Genomic DNA, 21,783 nt, shown 5'->3' with positions numbered 1-21,783 from the left:
CACAAGCAGGGGGAGCGGGAGAGGGAGAAGCAGGCTTCCCGCTGAGCAGGGAGCCCAATGTGGGGCTCGATCCCAGGACCCCGGGATCATGACCTGAGCCAAAGGCAGACGCTTAACGAATGACTGAGCCACCCAGGCGCCCCTGCTTTCCTGTTTCTTAAATGGAGCTCCTTATCTTGTTGGTTTGGTTGCTACTGAGACAATGTGTTATTGAGCTGTTTGTGGTGTCAGGAGATGTGAGCTCAGCACTAGGCGGTGTGGGACATGGGACTCCCTGTAGCCCTGTACCCTGTTCACCAAACAGTTGAAGAGATTGGGCTGCCTTCCTCTAGTCCTCCATACTGATGCCCTTAGGGGATATACTGAAGTTCAGAGTGTCCCCCACTCCACTTCTTCCCCTCTCCAAATACATATATTAAGAGATTTTCAAAACATGTGTTTTTGATGACTCCATTGAGGCTGTTTGTGAGACACCCTCCCTCCCTGTGAGCCCACTCACACGAAAGCCATGTGGTGTAGATGTCAGGTGTCTCCAGAGGCAGCCACGCTGACTGACAGCTGCCTGCTTGCCAGGGGGCTCTGAGGTTTGTCTACTTCTTGACTTCTCATCTCTGACTTCCTTGTCCTCCGTCAGTGCCTGCTGCTTCCCACCCTTATCATCACTTCCAGTTATCACCACCCGGACACTGTAACATGGCCGTTGCTCTCCAATGCTTTTCCCCCCTCCTCTGTGCTTTTTCGCACTACTTCTCTTCTGTGGCTCCTTCTGCTCTTCCTGCCCTTCACAGAATGACAGACTGGGTCCTGGCCGGTTGGCACATTCACTTTCTTCAGGGGGGTGAACAGCTTCGTCAAAACAACTTGGGTGTTATTCTCATTGCTTTGGCTCACATTGATGGTGTTATTACTCTGTTTGCCAGCTTGCTACATGAATTGAGTAGTTGGCTAATTCTTCATTTCAATAAAGGATTTGACTTCTTTAATAATGCTCATTTGTTGCTGAGTGCTAAAGAGATTGTGATTCAATCCAAAGAGCAGTTTTTGAAGCTGTTCTTTCTAGAACCCAAATGTTCCAAAACATAAGCTAAGCATACATTTTTAATAACATTATTTTGATTTGCAACCTTTATTCATTTTTTTCTTATTCCCCAGAGACAGCATGGTAGAGAGCCTGGGAGAGGACCTCTGAGCTCTCTTCTTCTAATTCTTTATCCTTTAATGACCTTAAGGAAGTGACTTACCATTCTGACTGAATCTCTTTGTCTATAGACTTAGTATCAATGGGGCAGAAATAATGGTAGGCCCAGGGATGGGAACAAAAGGAACATCCCAGAGGCAGGTGTAGCAGGGTCAAGAAACCAGAACAACTTAGATGAGCAGCAACGTGTTGCTCCTGTAATCTGCCTGTAATAGGTCTTTCTCTTGAGCCTCCCACCTGCTGACCAGGAGAGAAAAAAAATAAACCAAATGTCCATTCTGTGGTTTAAATTCGTTTTTTAAATTTTGGGGTTTTTTTTTGTTTGTTTGCTAAACAGACACTTATTCTCATCCCACAAGTGAATTAAACAATCAATCAAGCAATTAAGTTAATTAAGCAGTTAAGCAGTTATGTGAGTTAATAGGAGGGAAGACTTGCCCTACATTATTGCACGGAATAGGTCAACTAGGACAGTGTCTCCTTGTGCCTTGAGCTCATATCTAAGGCATTTTTGCTTGCTGATTCTTCCCTCCAATCTCTTCAGGGGGTCGTAGTCTCCTTATGGTTCATGTATACACCTCTAGTTCAGGGCACCCTGGGGAGATGCTGTGAAGCCAATTTCATTGATCCTAGTCTGATGTTATAAAGTAAATTTTCCTTTTAATAAATAGCCTCTCACTTGGATAAAATAGCTCAGGCTCTCAGAAAGCCCTCCCCTCCCCCCCGCCCCCACTGTCCTCTGTAGCATCTGGGCACTGGAGGAAGGGAGCTTATGTGTCCCCTGGAGGAAAGAAAGAGTTGTTGTCCTCTGATTCTTCTGGTCTCTGGGCGATGTTCATTGTCTACTTGGGTGCTGCTTGTCAGTGAAAATAACTCGATCTTGGCTGACTTGCCTTTGTTATAACCCAGACATGCTCCTTGGCTTATATGGTTTGAGCTCAACTCCCAGGAGCTCCAGGGCTCTAACCCAGCTTACAGCACCAGTGGTGTCCCTAGTCAGGGTGCAGGGTCTCTGGCTCTCAGCACAGGGTCCACACCACATGGGAACTTAGGGTGGCTTGACAAAGCCCACACCATTCCCTACTTAACCGGGCTGGGCTGTCCCAGATCTCTTGCCCTCAGTGGTTCCTCACTTTCTTGGATCCACATCTTAATTTTTACTTCCCTTTTATTTTTTCTTTCTTCTGTTAAGACAGGAAGCATCATGGCCTTGCTGTCAAAAGCTGTCTTGTCTGCACGATGAGAACATTCTATGATCAGGTTCCTTCAGAACTAATTAGAGAAATGAAGGAACTGAGCAAATCTTTCCTCAAGACAATTTCTCTTTTTCCTAAATTTTGCTTGCAAAATCCCATTTTTTCCTACAAAAAGCTGAAAATTACCTTGCTCTTTCTCTTTGCACTCCTCTAAAATTTGTCTTCTCTACTTCTCCCCTAAACACACCCACCTAACTCTAACTAACCACTGATGCAGGAGCAAGGAGCCTGATGCAGGGCTCATCCCAGGCCCCTGGGATCATGACCTGAGCTGAAGGCAGACTCTTAACCAACTGAACCACCCAGGTGCCCAGGAATATATATTTTAAATGAACATCCTTTGAAATTCCCAAGCACACTAAAGGTTGGGAACCTCCAGCATAAAAACAATGGGATTATCCTGAATCAATGACCCCAGACTGTGAGGCCCTTAAACACCTGTCATACTGGCCCTGACAAAAGTCAAGTTGAAATAACATGTGTGAGCACTGCAGCCTAAGGGACAAACAGCCATATGTTTGTTTAGGTTCCCTGTGTTTTATTAACATTTAAAATTTGAACTTCAGGAAGCTGAACTTCAGCAAGTCACCTGAATCACAGTAAATAAGAAGCCTGCAAAATGCCTTCACCAGTGACTCGTGACCGTCCCCCCCCCTCCTGCTACCCCCGCAGCAAGGTGTCCTGAGTCAACCAGGGCAAAGATACTGTATTTGGAAAGACAAAAGAGAAAAGCACCTTACTACTTTTTCCAAAAATACCCTTGACAGTATAGGAATATCCTTGACAGTATAGAAGTAAGCAGGATAATATGTTTATAAGACAGTGAAAAATGAATCTGAAGAACAAGGAAAACAAGGTTGGCTGGGCAGCATCCTTGAAAGTCAACCAGAGAATTCTAGTTTGTTTGTTGTTGTTATTTAAGAGAAGCATGACAGTAAAAGCAGAATTTAAGAAGAGCAAGGTGCTGGGGATGGCTATGGCATGCAAGGAGGAAAATTAGGAGTAGCCTGTGGCACTGGAAAGAATCTGGAGTCAATCAGAGAGACCCCAAGTTGAAGCCCAGATCTGCATTTAGCTATATGTGTTACAGTGGGCAGGTTTTTTTTTTTTTTTTTTTTTTAAAGATTTTATTTATTTATTTGAGAGAGAGAATGAGACAGAGAGAGCATGAGAGGGTCAGAGGGAGAAGCAGACTCCCTGCCGAGCAGGGAGTCCGATGTGGGACTTGATCCCGGGACTCCAGGATCATGACCTGAGCCGAAGGCAGTCGCTTAACAACTGAGCCACCCAGGCGCCCAGTGGGCAGGTTTTTTAATCTCAGTTTTCTTATCTATGAAAGGGAAATAATACCTGCTTCATAACTAAATAGGAATTAAATATGATAGTGCGTGAAAAACATACCTATATGCCAGTGCTGAGTAAAGTTTAGTAGCCTTCCTTCATGCCATCTCTGCTGGAAAGCTGGTCTAATAATCCAGCTATGATTGGTTAAAGATCTGGAAGACGGTGCTGGCAATGAGAATTGGAAGGGAGGGTCCAGTACACGAAACATTCCAAAGGAGAAGCTTCAGAACTTTGAGACTGACAGCGTCAAGACGGTGAGTCATAGATGACCTTGAAATTGCTTCATCTGGGGGCGCCTGGGTGGCTCAGTCGGTTAAGCGTCTGCCTTTGGCTCAGGTCATGATCCCAGGGTCCTGGGATCCAGTCCCACGTTGGGCTCCCTGCTCAGCGGGAAGCCTGCTTCTCCCCCTCACCCTGCCTGCGGCACCCCCTGCTTTTGCTCTGTGCCTGTGTGTGTGTCAAATAGATAAAATCTAAATAAAATAAAATAAAGAAATTGCTTAATCTGAATAAGGAAGGGGTGCTTGTTAAGAGAGAGGGTGAGTTGGGACATTTTAGAGTGACCAGAGAACAATAGGTGTACATGTAGGATCTGAGGTCAAGGGGGAGGACAGGACATGGGAAGAGATTTGGGAGCTCAAAAGAACAAATAGTTATTGAGTACTTACTCCCTATGGGTCACTGGATAATGAGAAATAAAGAATTACCTGACCATCCAGGAATATGTGCACATGTGAGGGGATATTTATTAATACTGTATTTCTTTAAAAAAAATTCATGTAACCATAAAATAGGTTTAGAACACGTGGAATATATGATAATTGATTTTAAATCTATGTGAGAAATCATTTAGGAGGAGGGAAAAGAATGTACCAGAAATCTGGGGTAGAATAATGATGGTAACTGAACACTTTTAGATCTAAGCTAAATTGCTAGATTTCCTGGGCCAAAAAAAAAAAAAAAAAAAAAGGCAAGGGTTATATAGTTTATATATTATTAGATTAAATGAAGCAAACTTATCTGGAGAGAGAGGCCTATTAATACACAATTCTATGATAACTTTAGCACTTGCATCCTCATAAAAGGTGCAATGGATATGGATATGACAACCTCTTAACCCTTTAAATGCAATTTTGAAGACGACATAGTAACCTTTTAAAAATATCAATCCTTGATAAAAGCAAGGGCGTGACATTAACAAGTCACTGGTGAAGGCATTTTGTAGGCTTCTTATTTACTGTGATTCAGGTGACTTGCTGAAGTTCAGCTTCCTGAAGTTCAAATTTTAAATGTTAATAAAAACACAGGGAACCTAAACAAACATATGGCTGTTTGTCCCTTAGGCTGCAGTGCTCACACATGTTATTTCAACTTGACTTTCGTCAGGGCCAGTATGACAGGTGTTTAAGGGCCTCATAGTCTGGGGTCATTGATTCAGGATAATCCCATTGTTTTTATGCTGGAGGTTCCCAACCTTTAGTGTGCTTGGGAATTTCAAAGGATGTTCATTTAAAATATATATTCCTGGGCACCTGGGTGGTTCAGTTGGTTAAGAGTCTGCCTTCAGCTCAGGTCATGATCCCAGGGGCCTGGGATGAGCCCTGCATCAGGCTCCTTGCTCCTCAGGGAGCTGCTTCTCTCTCTGCCCCTCCCCTCTGCCTGTGCGCTCCCTCTCTCTCTCATGCTCTCTCTCACGCTCTCTCTCAAATAAGTAAATAAAATCTTTTTTAAAAAATAAAATACATATTCCATAGCCCCACCCCTGAGAGATTCTGATTTAGTTCATCTAAAATGGGTCCCAGAAATCTGCATTTTAATAGGCACTCCAAGTGATCTTGAGGCAGGTGGTCCTCTTGTCACATTTAGAGAAACAGTGTTAGAAGTCAGATGAGTTTATGTCAAAGTTATGAAGACTGAGGAGTGTTACTTGTATTTTTACCTCTGAATGCAGTGGAGCAAAGGGTTGCCTTTGGGTACACCAAAATATTTCTCAGAAAGAACTTTTTATCTGCTTTTGTTTGGAGAAGTACCAAGAATCCAAAGTTTGTTTCATATAGCATGCATTTTTTTTTTCTTAAGATGTATGGTCACTGTCTTACTCAGCTTGGGCTGTCGACAAAATACCACAGACTGGCTTAAACAACAGAAGTGTTTTTTCCTCACAGTCCTGGAGGTCAGAAGTCTGAAATCATGGTGCCAGTATGGTCAGGTTCTAGTGAGAGCTCTCTCTTCCTGGCTTGCAGGTGGCTCTTTTTTGCTGGGTCTTCACCTCGTGGAGTGGGGGTGGGGTGGGGGCTTGAGGTGGGGGGAGAGAGAGGGAGGGAAAGAACATGAGAACTCTCTACTGTTTCTTCTTACAAGGGCACTGATCCCATCATGAGGGCTCTACCCTCATAACCTCATCTAATCATAATTGCCTCCTAACCTCTCAAAGGCTCATTCCCAGATGCCATCACATTGGGAGTTAGGGCTTAAACATATGGATTTGTGGGGGGACACAGTTCAGTCCACAGCAGACAGATATTACCAGGCATCCATATCAGCCTGAGCTTGCAAGAGGACTTTTGAGCAGCTGGTTTAGGTCAGTGGTACTCTAATGCCCTTATAAGAAAGAAGGCCCTGTGCAATGGACCCTTGTAGTGCTGAATGAGTCAACCCACTGGATGGGGATCTGAAGGTAAAAAAATGTCTGGCAAAATGATTTTAGTGTTAATATTACTAAAGCGAGGCATCCTCTCCCTTTCACCCTCATTCCTTCCTTATTTCTCATGCTAGCGGAGATGCACTGTCAAGACCAGCTAAGCTTGGCGCCATGTTTATGAATTGTGGACAAGTTGAATTCAATGTGACTCATACCATCCTATCATTCCAGATTAATGAAGGTTGTTTTACCTAATACTGTAAGGCAAGTTGTTTTTTTTTTTTTTAAAGGCACTTCCTACATAGATTCACCATGAAGATACATTAGATCAGCTCTTTTATTTTGAAATAGCTGTATAATTTGTTCTAATTCAGAAATTGACTTCACACTTAACTCAGTGTTAGAATCTTTTAAAGACAAAATCAAAATGACTCATGTGACATGTGTTGTGTAGTACTAAAATCCCACATTTCAGCTCAAATACACAATATGGAGATATTAGTTCTGAAAGAGGAAGAGATACTAAGAAAAAAAATTTAAATTTTAAGAAATGCAAAGAAAAATTCATTAAAAAATCATATTCCGGTATTTTCAAATCACACTCTTTGGGGAGAAAAGGTGGGGTTTTTATAAGTGATTTTTGTTGTAGATAGCAATCATTAGATAAAGAGCCCTTTCCATTAAGATGTGACACTTTAATAATGAGTTTATTTCCACAAAGATAATGTATCTGAGTATAGATTGGAATTCTTCAGACATATATACTCTGCAGATACCTTCTGGAGTTATAGAAAATGTCAATATATTATCACTGGTAAGCATAAAATTCATCTTTTATGCCATATGGAAATTCTAGCCATTTGAAGAGTTCCAGTTTGTAGCTTCATAGTAAAAATATTAACCCAAAAAAGTCAGTACCATTAGGAGTAACAAAAGATACTCACCTACCACAGTGCAGTATTTACCAGATTTGTTTAAAGCCCTGTCATAGAGTTTGGTCTTGAAACAAAGTTCTCTTCTATGCAGTCCAGTGAATGCTATTTCCCAGTTCTTTTTTTTTTTTAAAGGATTTTATTTATTTGACAGAGAGAGACGGTGTGAGAGGGAACATAAGCAGGGGGAGTGGGAGAGGGAGAAGCAGGCTTCCCACTGAGCAGGGAGCTAGACGCAGTGCTCAATCCCAGGACCCTGAGACCATGACCTGAGCTGAAGGCAGACGCTTAATGACTGAGCCACCCAGGCACCCCTGCTATTTCCCAGTTCTTGTCCACCTAAAAATCATCCTCATACCAACACATACAGACACACACATATATACACACACAACACACCCCAACCCCGACCCACCCTTACACCTCCTTGTCTCCCCCACACACCACACACTACGCACACCTCACTCTACATGCTACCCTACACAACCTACATCCATACTCCACTGATAGGGCATTTATTTAGCTTCAGAAAGATTATAATGTAATCATTGCCAATAAGCACCTATATTTAAAAATTTTTGTCAACTAAGGGATTAAAATTTATAGACATTAAAAATATGAATTTTATTTTATTTATTTTTACTTTTTAAAAGATTTTATTTATTTATTTGAGAGTGAAAGCGTGCACAAGCAGGGGGGAGGGGCAGAGGGAGAAGGAGAAGCAGGATCCTCACTTTGCACGGAGCCCGACACGGGGCTCCATCCCACGACCCTGGGATCATGACCCGAGCCAAAGGCAGACGCTTAACGACTGAGCCACCCAGGCATCCATGATGAATTTTATTTTTAATAAAAATATTCAAACTGTGGTTAAAAGTAATCAAAATGTGCAAAAGGGTATAAGTGAAGAGCAGAAATCTCCCTTTTCCTCTGGCTCCTCAGTTCTACTGCTCAGAGCCCAGGTATAACTACAATTAAAAGCCTCTTGTGTTGCTTTCTGGAAATTGCTACAAACACATATGTATGTGTGTGCATACATGTGTGTACATATATATGTATGTATATAAAGTTGTATATACATATAAATGCTATATTTATTTAATTTTAAAAAGTTGATCACCTGACACTAGTTGAGCAGTTAGGATGGGGTGCCAGTCTAGCACTGTCGCCCTTGGAGTTAACATGCCTCTCCGGACCTCTTTGGTTACCACCTCTGACGACCCAGGTTTGCCTGGCCATGTTCCCTTGGTCTCCATGTGAGAAACCTCTGCTAGTGCCTTCTGTACTCCTCTCTTGGTTTGAGGTCAACAGAGGTGAGAATTGAGTGGGGGCTGGTAACTGCCTCTGACTTCTGCTCCCAGACCCCCAGGGAGAAGGACAGTGTCTTCTCTAGCATAGTTTTCAGCCCCTGACTCTGTGAATATTGTTTTATCAATGGTGGAAAATATTTCTGGAATATATATCATAGAAGGAAAGCATTTTTCTCCCCCAGCATTCACTTTTAACTTGTCACTATTATTTGCTTCAGAAGTCGGTAATGTAAAAAGAGCTTTATCTGGTATTTTTGGTTGCAGCTCATACACAAAACAAAAATCACAGATATTTTAAAGGAGCTTATCTTAAGCATTGAAGTCAGCAAGAATGTTAGAACTGGCTAAGGGTAAAGATGCAGATTTGTATTTATAATAACAGCCGTTTAAATAGTAAAAGTAATCACAATGTTAAAAAAAAGTAATCACAGTGTTAAAAATTATGTTGTTTATTTAGCATCATTTTTCAAAGACTCAGAACTTCTAAAAAAGCTTTTTGTTCATGTGCTCATGAGGAAACTCTGGAGCACTTTGTAAATTCCCATTTTACATCTGGGGTGAGGAAGTCCAAAGAAATGAATTTACTCACCATCAATTAAAATGTGAACCTGAATCACTGTACACATCAATTAATGACATCACTTTCATAATGCAGCTAAATCTCAATGAATGTGGTTGGTATTAGGTACGTTGTTCTGGATATACAATTAGTGTCCAGTTGCTTTATTCATAAAATAATAGTAGTGATTTTTTTTTTTTTTTTTAGAGAAGGGGAGGGGGTGGGGAGGGGCAGAGGGTGAGAGAGAGAAAGGGAGAGAGAGAATCTTAAGCAGGCTCCTCCCCCAGTGTGGAGCCGGATGTAGGGCTCTGGGCTTGATCTCACAACCCTGAGATCATGACCTGAGCCGAAATCAAGAGTCAGAGGCTTAACTGACTGAGCCACCCAGGCGGCCCAATAGTAGTGACTTTTCAACCATAAATCATACTATATCCTTTTACTTCAAAGAGACAATTATATAATATTGGTAATTAAACAATTCTTATTACAAAGTTACAGTTATTTTCAAGCAAGTAAGTTGGGTTTTTTGGGGGGCGGGGGGAGGCAAGATACCCTTAAGAGGAAAAGATAACAAAGGTAAGATCCTGAAAGATCCTTCACCTAAATCTTAGGCTTCCCCCCCCCCCCGTCAGTTATTTTATTTAGTTAAAAATTTGCAATGATTTGAGAGGATTCTTCTGGTCTAATTCTTGAAAAATTTGCTTTCTTTGGCCTTAAATCCTAGTGCTTTGGTGCCAAGAACCTGCTAGACCTCTATTTTCAAGACTTTTAAGACTAGTATGCTTATTTATACAAGGTCCAGTGAGTTCCATCTATACCAGGGCCACAAGGGAAGCATGGATGTCTAGACCTTGTTTATATTATGATTTCTTCCAAATGCCATTTTCTTTTGAACAGGAACCCTTGTTCTGTCTGGGTTCAAGCAGCCGGTATTAGGTACAGGTGTAAATTTCAGGTGCGTTGTTTAGCAACTGACCCAGCTGCCCGTGGGCCACAGGTCTGCTGTAGGTGCTGTGTACTTGGAAAGGGCTGGATCTGTGGGAGGAAGCAATACGCCCTAATAGTCTACAGTTGTTTTTCATTGCTGCTGATTAGGTCCATGGAGGAAAGCCCATCTCTGAGGCGCAAGACGGTGATGCGGGAGAAGGGCCGGCGCCAGGCGGTCCGGGGCCCGGCTTTCATGTTCAATGACCGGGGCACTAGCCTCACCGCCGAGGAGGAGCGCTTCCTCGACGCTGCGGAGTATGGCAACATCCCTGTGGTGCGCAAGATGCTGGAGGAGTCCAAGACGCTGAACGTCAACTGCGTGGACTACATGGGCCAGAACGCGCTGCAGCTGGCCGTGGGCAACGAGCACCTGGAGGTGACAGAGCTGTTGCTTAAGAAGGAGAACCTGGCGCGAATCGGCGACGCCCTGCTCCTTGCCATCAGCAAGGGCTACGTGCGCATCGTGGAAGCCATCCTCAACCACCCCGGCTTCGCGGCCAGCAAGCGCCTGACCCTGAGCCCCTGTGAGCAGGAGCTGCAGGACGACGACTTCTACGCCTACGACGAGGACGGCACGCGCTTCTCGCCCGACATCACGCCCATCATCCTGGCGGCGCACTGCCAGAAGTACGAGGTGGTACACATGCTGCTGATGAAGGGCGCCAGGATCGAGCGGCCACACGACTATTTCTGCAAGTGCGGAGACTGCATGGAGAAGCAGAGGCACGACTCTTTCAGCCACTCACGCTCGAGGATCAATGCCTACAAGGGGCTGGCCAGCCCAGCGTACCTGTCCTTGTCTAGCGAGGACCCGGTGCTCACCGCCCTGGAGCTCAGCAACGAGCTGGCCAAGCTGGCCAACATAGAGAAGGAGTTCAAGGTAAGCTCCGCGCTCCACCCCGGCTACCCTGCACGCTCGTCCACTTTCCTACTGCCGCCTGGTGCCTTCCAAGTTTGCTCTGTAATCAGTTTTGCCCAGCGGATTTAAAATCACCAGATATTGGAAATGTTGTTCAGAAATGATTTCCCCCTCTCAGCATGGTGCTGTGATAAATTCGCTTTGGGGCTGGGTATATACTGGATTAGAGAGCTATAGTTATGGTGCTGTTCTGTGGGGATGAGCATTAAGTAGAACGCAAGACTTCCCCCCCCCCCCCACCATTTGTTTAAAGGAGGGATTTGATGTGAGTTTTTGCCTCCCAAATTCTTCTTCCTCTTCTGTAGTTAGTGGTATGTGGCACACAACACAGAAGAGTATTTAGTTTTGCTGTTTATTGACCCAAACATCTGTATATCCCTTTAGATAGAAAGTCAAAAGACTAATATGAAATACAATTAAAGTCATTTTATTAATATGACAAAAATGCCTCTCCCTGAAATCCACAAATGTATATTCAGAGTGGTGAGCCATAGACATTGGGTCAACCCAGAAATACAAGGATAACAAATTATTTTGTTTTAATGGAGGAACTTTTTTTCTGAACATCATTTCCAGTCAAGCAGTATTATTGTTTTTTAAGCAATATTATTTTTTACAAAAATAATACATTAGTGACAGAACATTTTTTTTCTTTTATTCGGTTGCTACATCCTCCTATGTATTTTGGATGGTTCTACCTTTAAATCTGGGGCAAAAGGAGATTTCATGGTTCTGGTGAAAGTCAAACTGTTTTTCAGCAGGTTCTTGTCTCCTATTGTCCACTGAAGATTATTGTAGACATCAATTCCTTAAATTATTTTCTGGATGCTGAGTTAATCCAATTTTTAGTGTTGTGGTGTCAGATCACAGAAAGAGTGATTATTCGGTCTTTCAGATCTTATTACAGTTTTTCATACTTAAGTGAGATTTGCGCAAATGCAACTAGCAATATAATTCAGGTTAAGGGGTTGCAAGAAAATGGTATGAAACAAAGAAAAGAGCTATTAAGCCATGAAAAGACATGGAGGAACCTTACATGCATATTACTAAGTGAAAGAAGCCAATCTGAAAAGGCTACATACTATATGATTCCAACTATCTGACATTCTGGGAAATGCAAAACTATGGAGACAGTAACAAGATCAGTGTTGCTAGGAGTGAGTGGAGAGGGAGGAATAAATCAGTGGAGCACAGAGGATTTTTAGGGCAGTGAAAATATTCTGTATGATACTATGATGATGGCTACATGTCATACATTTACCCAAACCCATAGAATTTACAACACCAAGAGAGAACCCTAATGTGAACTATGGACTTTGGATGATTATGATATGTCAGTGAAGGTCCATCAGTTGTAAGAAATGTACCACTCTGGTGAGAGATGTTGATGATAGAAGCTGTGTACGTTTTGGGGCAGGGCATATATGGAAATTCATGTACCTTCCTCTTAATTTTACTGTGAACCTAAACCTGCTCTAGAAAAATGGTCTTTTTAAAAAATATCATTTAAAAAATGGCAGGAAAGTTTTGCATGTTTTTTGTTTCCCTTTCCCTAGATATTCATCAACCCTCATCTTGTCCTGGTAGAGATCTGGCCTTAGTATAATTTTGTTATTCCATTAAAATTTTTTCTGATATAAAAGCTACACATATTTACTGTAAAAATGTGGAAAAATACAAAGAAAAAATAAATATCACCTTATAGTTACTCTCTTTGAAGAGATTCATTATGTGATATATGAAAAGATGTATTTCCTTGGACTTGAATTATTTATTTATTTATTTTTTTTATTTTTTTTTTTAAAGAATTTATTTATTTATTTGACAGAGAGAGACACAGCGAGAGAGGGAACACAAGCAGGGGGAATGGGAGAGGGAGAAGCAGGCTTCCCGCGGAGCAGAGAGCCCGATGTGGGGCTCGATCCCAGGACGCTGGGATCATGACCTGAGCCGAAGGCAGACGCTTAACGACTGAGCCACCCAGGCGCCCAAAAGGAATTATTTATTTATTTATTTATTTTTAGACAGAACTCAGAGCAAATTGAAAACTTCAAATTCTGTTTAGAGAGAATAGAAAAGCATTGAGGTAAAATAGTTCTGAATATCATTATTTTGACATAGTAATAAAAAATATAATTCTAAATGTATTTGCCACTATTTCAAATGTCATTCAAGCCTTGTTTTTTCCATTTTGCTTGATAATATATTGAAAATCTGTAAAAGAGATTCTACAAAAGGGAATATTTTCTCATATTATGCTTTAATAATTTATAAAAGATGGTGACGTTTGCAATCCTGCCCAGAGAAGTCCTCTCAGTGAAGCGATAGTTTAAAAATTTGTTATTCATAGTTTTCCCCTGAAGCTGGCTAAATCTGTATTGGTAATACTTAGAACCTCCTTTACCCTGACTTGAAGAGTCACCTCTGATAACCTTTCAAATGTTGGAAAATATTACAAGAGGCAAAAAGAGAAGAAAACACAACTGAATTTAAGAGGGAGTCCAGGAAGCTACCAAGTATCTAAGGATATGCAAAAATCATCTAAATTTCACAGTTCCTTTTTCTAAACTGCACGGAAAGCACTTGTGTAGCATAACCCTCTCTGAGCCAGAATACAGATGGTTCTTCAGGATTTACAGTCTCTAAGGACAAGTCTCTCTCCCCTGTTTCTTTTCTTTCCTGTTTCTTGCCTGTCCTTATTATTCCTTTCCATATCTGCCTTCCTTTCATCTCTTTGCCCTCTTGTCCTATGCTCCTGTCCAACTGTCAGGGCTTTAGACAGACAGAGAAAATAGTGCTTTCAGGACACAGACCCAGAGACTCTGAGCTCGGAAAGGGCAGTGGGAGTGAAGCTCATTTCTGAGGCAACCAGGTAACCTAATTTGCCCTATTCCGTGTGTTCACTATATTCTTTCCATAGAGACCATGCCCTCAAAATACTAGCCTTGAAATGAAAAACTAATGTGTTCCTAGTGAAAAAGAGGTGATTTCCCCCCCTTTTAGACACCTGTACCTATTTTATCTTATCAATGGCCTGTAAGATTATCGTCTCACCCCTCAAATTGCCATCACTTAGGTGCATCCGAGAAGGTTCTCAGGCAATGCGCAGTTTTCAGAGTTCCTTGAAGAATACAGGAGGCATGGTGCCGAAAACATATGAAGGTCATTACCGCAAAAGGTTGAACATTCTAGGATATAGATTTAGATAAATTAATGGAGGACAGCTTGGTGACAGGTTATTAAAGAAATAGTTTGGATGTGCAAATGATGTCTGAAGCTATTCTGAGAAACAGAATATTGGACAGGATGGACTCTAGGTCTAATCTTCCGAATGTCATTGGTAAGAAAGCTAGTCATTTATTAAACTGTGAGAATGCAAAGTGAAGTTTCTTAATTCTGAGTCAATGATGCACTTTTTTTTTTTTTTTTGAATAAAGAAGGTATTTTCCTCCCCTATGCCTCAGTTTTCCTCTCTTTAAATTAGAAAAGCAATTTTAACTTACATCACAGTAGGGCTGTGAGGAAGAGGTAAAGAAATATAATCCAAAAGCAAGATGGCATTTTATAAAGCAGGAAGATATTCTAGGAGTCCTCTAGCTGTACAGACCTCTTATTTTACAAATGAGAAAACAAAGCCTATTAGCCAAGGACCCATCTGCTAAGCCTAGATTTAGGTGTCTTGGGTCCCAGGACTAGATATTCTATCTAACGCGCTGTACCCAATAACATCGCGGTATTTCTATAGTACTTTTTGTGCATGAAGCATGCCATAAACATATAATCCTCATAGCAGCAACATTAGGTAGGCTTATTCTCATCAGAAAGGCTAAAAGTAAATTCCACCGGATCATACAGCTAGTAGGTGGTAGAAGCAGTGTTTGAACCCAGGAAGTCTGGCTTCAGATTTAAGCTTTTGTTTTTTTTTTTTTAATTTTATTTTATTATGTTATGTTAATCACCACACATTACATCATTAGTTTTTGATGTAGTGTTCCATGATTCATTGTTTGCGTTTAACACCCAGTGCTCCATGCAGAACGTGCCCTCTTTAATACCCATCACCAGGCTAACCCACCCACCTCCCTCCCCTCTAGAACCCTCAGTTTGTTTCTCAGAGTCCACAGTCTCTCATGGTTCATCTCCCCCTCTGGTTTCCCCCCCTTCATTTTTCCCTTCCTACTATCTTCTTTTCTTTTTTTTAATATATAATGTATTATTTGTTTCAGAGGTACAGGTCTGTGATTCAACAGTCTTACACAATTCACAGCGCTCACCATAGCACATACCTTCCCCAACGTCTATCACCCAGCCACCCCATCCCTCCCACCCCCTACCACTGCAGCAACCCTCAGTTTGTTTCCTGAGATTAAGAATTCCTCATATCAGTGAGATCATATGATACATGTCTTTCTCTGATTGACTTATTTCGCTTAGCATAATACCCTCTAGTTCCATCCACCTCGTTGCAAATGGCAAGATTTAAGCTTTTAACCATTATACTATCCTGCTTCTTTTGTTATTAGGGAAAGGATCTGACCAAACCAAGCCTCCTTAGAGTTGAATTCCAACTTTTCTCTTAAAGATAAAAAGGGATTAGAATGATGATTAAACCACAAACATTAAAATAAGTAGACAGGTTGTGACGAGGACCAGGCATCCTTGTTCTTCCCTTGGCTTGAGCAGGTCTTCGGGCTTTTGAGTTCCTTCATCTAAAAAGAAGGTCACAGATCCTTCTGGTAACTTTGTGGAGAGCCATGGTATTAGAAGAGTGGCATGATGAAGATGATTAAGCAAAACTAAATTAAGAGAAAATTACTAAAAAATGCAGACCAGACAAATGGTCCAAGTCATTGAGTAACATTAGGCAGGACCTCATGGTAGAACTAATCTAGTCACCTCATGGTGCAATGCAGACTTCAGGTAGTTCCTTTTGCAACTGAGAAAAGGCTGTCTTTAGCTGGGGCCCTCCATCTTTCCCTGGGAGCTCCGTATCTGTTGATAAAGCAACATCCCATGCCCGCAATAAAAGAAATTGCCATTATCTCCAGCACTGATTATTTTCTGCACTTAGGCAACAGAATTCTTCCAGCAGGAAATGCTTACAGTGTTATGAAGACAAAGTGTTGTTTTTGCAACTTGTATAACTACCAGTTTTTGTTTCTTGATTGATGTTTCTGTGGATGTGAACAAACCACACAGCTTTCTTTAAGACAATTTACTGATTATGATTTTTTTGAAGCAATGAGTTATACTGAGATGTTACTGCAGAGGTGGCTACTGTTTTCTTCAAACATTGAAATAGTCCCTCTTTTTTCTGATCAATGGAGAAATGGTCATCCTGTGTTACATCAAATCTTATAGAACAGTCTGAACTGAGGAGTAACATGAGGAAATTTCGTCTAAAAAAATTGTATTAAAAGGAGAGCTTTATATGGAAACAGACATGAATTTAATACTTCTGGATGCTATAATAAAATATTTCATTAGTCTCTCAGGAATGGAAACAGATGGATATTTAACTGACACTCTGCCTAGAAACCAGGGACTGAACATTTTATTAATTTTATCAGTTGCATGGTACCAACTTGAATGGAAACCAAAGACTGAAGTTTTTATTCATTTTATCTATTCTCTTATGAGGGGAAAAGGATTAACTGTAACTGTTCCTTATCTGAATTTCTGATATCTGAAATGGAAACTTTTCTAGTCTGTGTAGCCTTTAAACAGTCTCTCTTCTTTATTTTAGTTGGTGATGTGATTTTTTGCCCATCAAATCAATTATTTATTTAAAGGAAAAAATTCAAATCCTTCATGTCTTTTTCTTTTTTTTAAGTAGGATTTTTGGAAGCCTGGAAATTCTGCTGTGCTAGGTATTACTTGGTTATTAGACACGTATAGTATCTCAGGCCATATTGAAATGGGGAACTCTATTTTCCTCAAGTGTGCCAAATTAGACTATCATCGGTTAACTATTTATTTATTTATTTATTTATTTATTTATTTATTTATTTATTTATTTATTTGTCAGAGAGAGAGAGCACAAGCAGGGAGAATGGCAGGCAGAGGGAAAGAGAAGCAGACTCCCCACTGAGCAGGGAGCCTGATGCTGCCTCGATCCCAGGACCCTGGGATCATGACCTGACCGAAGGCAGACGCTTAACTGACTGAGCCACCCAGGAGTCCCCCAGTTAACCTTCTTTTTTTTTTTTTTTTTCCCCAGTTAACCTTCTTAATGGGCTAAAATTTTAGTGAAAGCCATAGAAGTAGAAGTGGGGTTTCTGAAAGTAAGATACTTTCCCAACAGATGGTCATTGATACCTTAACTGGAACCAAAGTGCTAGAAATAGAACTCCATTCAGAAGGTAACAGGGAATGTTGCCAAGTGACTTCCTTATCCCAGTCCATGGCACTATATAAATATGCTAATGAAATTAAAGATTCACAGATTATTTTTAGCAAGGTGTTAGTTCCACTGGCCTGGAAATTTTCTCTCAGGTATTGATACTCTGCAACCCCTGAGAATTCAATTACATATAATCAGACATTTCTCTCCTTCCAGTTCTGCAGGACATGATAACCTTCAGACAAACAAGGAAAAATACCTCCTCTCTCTGTTGGTACCTGTCCATTTCTTTACATTCACTAGAAACCAGTCATTCTCAAACATACATGTGTATCACAAACACATGGAGCGTGTGTTTACATAGATTGTTGAGCCCTCTCTTCAGTTTCTAGATAGGAACAACTGAAATGGGGTCTGAGAACGCACTTCCAGTACACGTCCAGGTGCTGTTGATGCTGCTGGCTATAGGACTACACTTTGGGAAGCTACGTCTCCAGCAAGGCAAGGCAGAGTAGAAACTGAACAAGTTATTTTCATGTGTAGTCAATCTTCTATGTCAGATCGCCACTTTAGGAAAATTACCATTTAAACCAATTTTCACTACAGAAATGGTTTTGTTTTGGCTTTAAGGAAACTCTTGTTTATATAAGAGAGATGCCGCTCCTTTTGATCCTTTTGGTCTGTCAGCATTAGCATTTATCCAACATCTCTTAATACAAGCCAGTAACAAATGTGCATACCATTTTCAGGGCTGTATCCTATGGGTGGGCGGTTTGCAGAAGGTACCCGCTGAGATTGTGAGTGTGGGCAAATCCTGCCTGGGTCTAACTCAGCAAGCCTTGCATCCATGTAGGAACAGCAGCTTCTACCCAGAAGAAGGGACCCCTTTTTGTAATTCACAAAAACCCTAAACACTTTCCATTGAATTAAAGCAAACTCCTTGAGTTAAACTTTAAACCTCTTGTTTTTAGAATGACTATCGGAAGCTCTCCATGCAATGCAAAGACTTTGTAGTGGGTGTGTTGGATCTTTGCCGAGACTCAGAAGAAGTAGAAGCTATTCTGAATGGAGATCTGGAATCCGCAGAGCCCCTAGAGCTACACAGGCATAAAGCTTCACTGAGCCGTGTCAAGCTTGCTATTAAATATGAAGTAAAAAAGGTGAGTGGCCCACTTTTATCCAGCGCCATATTGGAATAAACATGTAATATCAACTATGCCATAATCCCAGGAAAATTTTTTAAATAATAAAGATGTTATTGATAAATATGGTAAAGTTGTGAGTCAAATATCTAGCTTCTGCGATCCTTTCCACTTCTTGTGTGCTGTGAGACCTTGGATAAATCATAAAACTTCTTTAAACTTCAGTTTCCTCATGTAAAAGGAGGATAATATCTCTTATCTATCTCAGAGAATACGATTTCAGTGGATTAAGATATGCAAAAGAACTTTGTGAACTGCTCATTACAATGCAATTAAAAATAAACTGTTACTTGTATACATTTTTGTAAATCACTGTTACAACTGTCGTATTAATCCTTGTGACAAGCCTATGTGATTATCCATTTCACCTATAAAATAGGTAAAATAGATGATGACATTTCTACTCTAAAAAGGAAACTGAGGTTTGCCAAGCTTAGATATGTCTAAGTCACAGAGCTGTGGATACCAGAAATAAAATTTGATTACTTTTTTATTCTGTTTATTGCAGATAAACTGTTAAGTGTATGTATTTGCTGCTTGTATGGGGCTTTTAAATAATTCTTGAAAACTGTAGTTATGATGTTTTACTATAATAAAAATCTGTTAACTACAACCTAGCAGCGTTTATATGTTAGATAACTGATATTTTTTTGTATTCTAAGAGGAAATGATAAGTCACCAAGAAGTAAGCTGTTTTCAGGAACAGATCTAGTTTCATGAACTGGTTACTCTCTGTAGAGCTGAATTTTCTCTCCTCCCTGCATGGTGCTTAAGAGGGCAGGGAGCCAGCTTGCAGGGTTTCAAGTCCTGAGTTAACCACATGTTCCCTGTGTGGCCACGGGCAAGTCACCCAACCAGGCCAAGCCTCTGTCTGCTCAGTTAGTGAAGTAAGGACCACAAACTGCTTTTTCAGTTGTTTATAAGATTATAAGAGCTAATACATGTAAAGTAATTAGCACAGGTCTAGTACATGGTGATTGTTCAACATGTACTAGCTGATAACATTTCTACGTTATGAAAATTCATTCTCAAAATGTTGACTCTCAAACAAGTTCAGCTTTTAGTCCTCAAACACAGATTTCACGTTCATTGTGTTGGCTCCAGTCCTCAGTAATAGACTACAGCCATTTTAGGCAGAAAGGAATTTAGTAAGGGATCTGAGGAGACTCACAAAATCATTAGGAGGGGTGGGGGAACAAGCACACCTAAGTCGTGCCTCCAGAAAGCTTCCTCAGAACCAGGCCCAGAACGGAGACCTGCGCATGTGCCCCTGGCCCGTGGAACGGAGGCAAGTGTAGGCACTCTAGCAGCAAGTGAGCATGAGGGAAACTTCCTCTCTTTCCTCTTCTCTCCTTGTGTGCGTGCACGTGTGCTCGCGTGCACCCCCCCCAAAAACTCTGCCACAATCTAGAGAACTTTCACATATAGTATTCACAAGGTTTTAGCCAACTATTAATCACAGATCTCCCCTCAACTTAGTAAGACAGGCAAATGTGAAGATTCTTAGTAAATACTGATGTAAAATAACTTTTCAAGGAATTATCGTTTAAAAATAAATTGGCTCAACTGCCTTCCTCTCAGAGCATTCTTTTTTTTATTTAAGTTTTTATTTTTTAATTCCAGTTAGTTGACATACAGTGTAATGTTAGTTTCAGGCGTACAATATAGTGATTCAACACTTCCATATAACCCCCGGTGCTCATCACAAGTGCCTCCTTAATCCCCAACCTCTATTTCCCCCTTCCTCCGCCCTGGTAACCATCAGTGTGTTCTCTATAGTTCAGAGTCTGTTTCTTGGTTTGCCTATCCCTCTCTTTTTCCCTTTGCTTGTTTGTTTTGTTTCTTAAATTCCACATAGGAGTGAAATCATATGGTATTTGTCTTTCTCTAGAGCATTCTTGCTAGTTGAGGTTTTGCTATATTAAAGGAGAAAAGATAATTTTGAGTAAGATTAATATTAAACCATTTTTAGAAATCTGTCTGGACATTTATTCACAGATCTTGCAATACACATCTCTTCTTTAGCACCTGAGAGGAGTGAATTGATTTCAGTTGTCTCTGGTTCGTTATCGTTACTTTGAGAGTGTCATTAGCAGAGGCAGCTCATCTGTAGATGTGCTTCTGTTGACCAAACTGTCTTGAGACCGTGAATGTCTTCCTGGCATGTTAATTTTAAATAAATTGATGTATAGCTTACAACGTATGAGGTGTCATTAATAATAAATTTGTTATCAGTCAACTAACTACCAGGAAACAACAAAATAATATATTTGAAACTGAAAGGAGATTTAGGGCTCTGCAGGTATTTCTGGGTTTGTTTGTTTTATGCTCTTTGATTTGGAAGCTTCATTCAATGTATATAAAAACTTTATCCTAGCATGCCCAAAAAACCCCAAAGACTTCCTTCATTCTTCACTCAACATTCACATGTCTCCATCTAGCAAGGAGGAAAGATGCCCTATCCCTTCTGGTGCTTCCTTTTTCCTTCATCTCATTTCTAGTACCGAAGTGAAACCACTTCTTGGCTTACAGTGATGCGTGAACCCTATCCCCAGTGCCACTGAGGTAGTCTACAGCTACATGCGAGGCATTGGGATTTCAAAATATATGTTATGGAATTTTTTCCTCCTGATAACATAATAAACTTATATTTATTCAAATCAACTCATAATTCCACCAAGGAAACCAGTTTTGTGTAACGGTAAGCTGTTACCCATAAGAGACTCAGGAAGTCTCTTCTGCCACGTGCCTAAGATGTACCCCCAGCTCTGTTTATGAGATGGCTAGCTTCTGTCTGGCCTCACAGTCCTCAGAGCTCAGGTCTTCCCTAGGAATCACACTGTGAGTTCTACTCAGGCCTTACAGAGCTCAGTGGCAATTAGTCAAGAAAATGAAAATATGAAAGACCTGAATAGGAGAGATCTGAACATGATTTTTTTTTTTTTTTAAGAGAGCGAGAGAGAGAAAGAGAGCACACACCAGTGTGCGCACGTGGGGGAGGGTCAGAGAGACAGGGAGAAAGAACCCTAAGCAAGCTCCGCGCCCAGCATGTGGGGCTTGATCTCATGACCCTGAGATCATCACCTGGGCCG

The 21,783-nt window shown here is 41.0% G+C and overlaps 1 protein-coding gene across 1 annotated transcript in view; it reads left to right on the top strand.

Moving 5' to 3' along the window:
* Nucleotides 1-21,783, top strand: part of TRPC3 (transient receptor potential cation channel subfamily C member 3) — a 71,627-nt gene that overhangs the window by 8,932 nt on the left and 40,912 nt on the right. Inside the window, exons 2-3 of the mRNA XM_078069195.1 lie at nt 10,336-11,107; nt 18,461-18,649. Coding sequence (XP_077925321.1) covers nt 10,336-11,107; nt 18,461-18,649 — 961 coding nt within the window. The remainder of the gene's footprint in view (nt 1-10,335; nt 11,108-18,460; nt 18,650-21,783) is intronic.

This window comes from Halichoerus grypus, chromosome 3, assembly GCF_964656455.1.
Source record: "Halichoerus grypus chromosome 3, mHalGry1.hap1.1, whole genome shotgun sequence".
Lineage (NCBI taxonomy): Eukaryota > Metazoa > Chordata > Mammalia > Carnivora > Phocidae > Halichoerus > Halichoerus grypus.
Note: the sequence above shows the minus strand (reverse complement) of the source record. Positions and strands in the feature narration are given on the sequence as shown.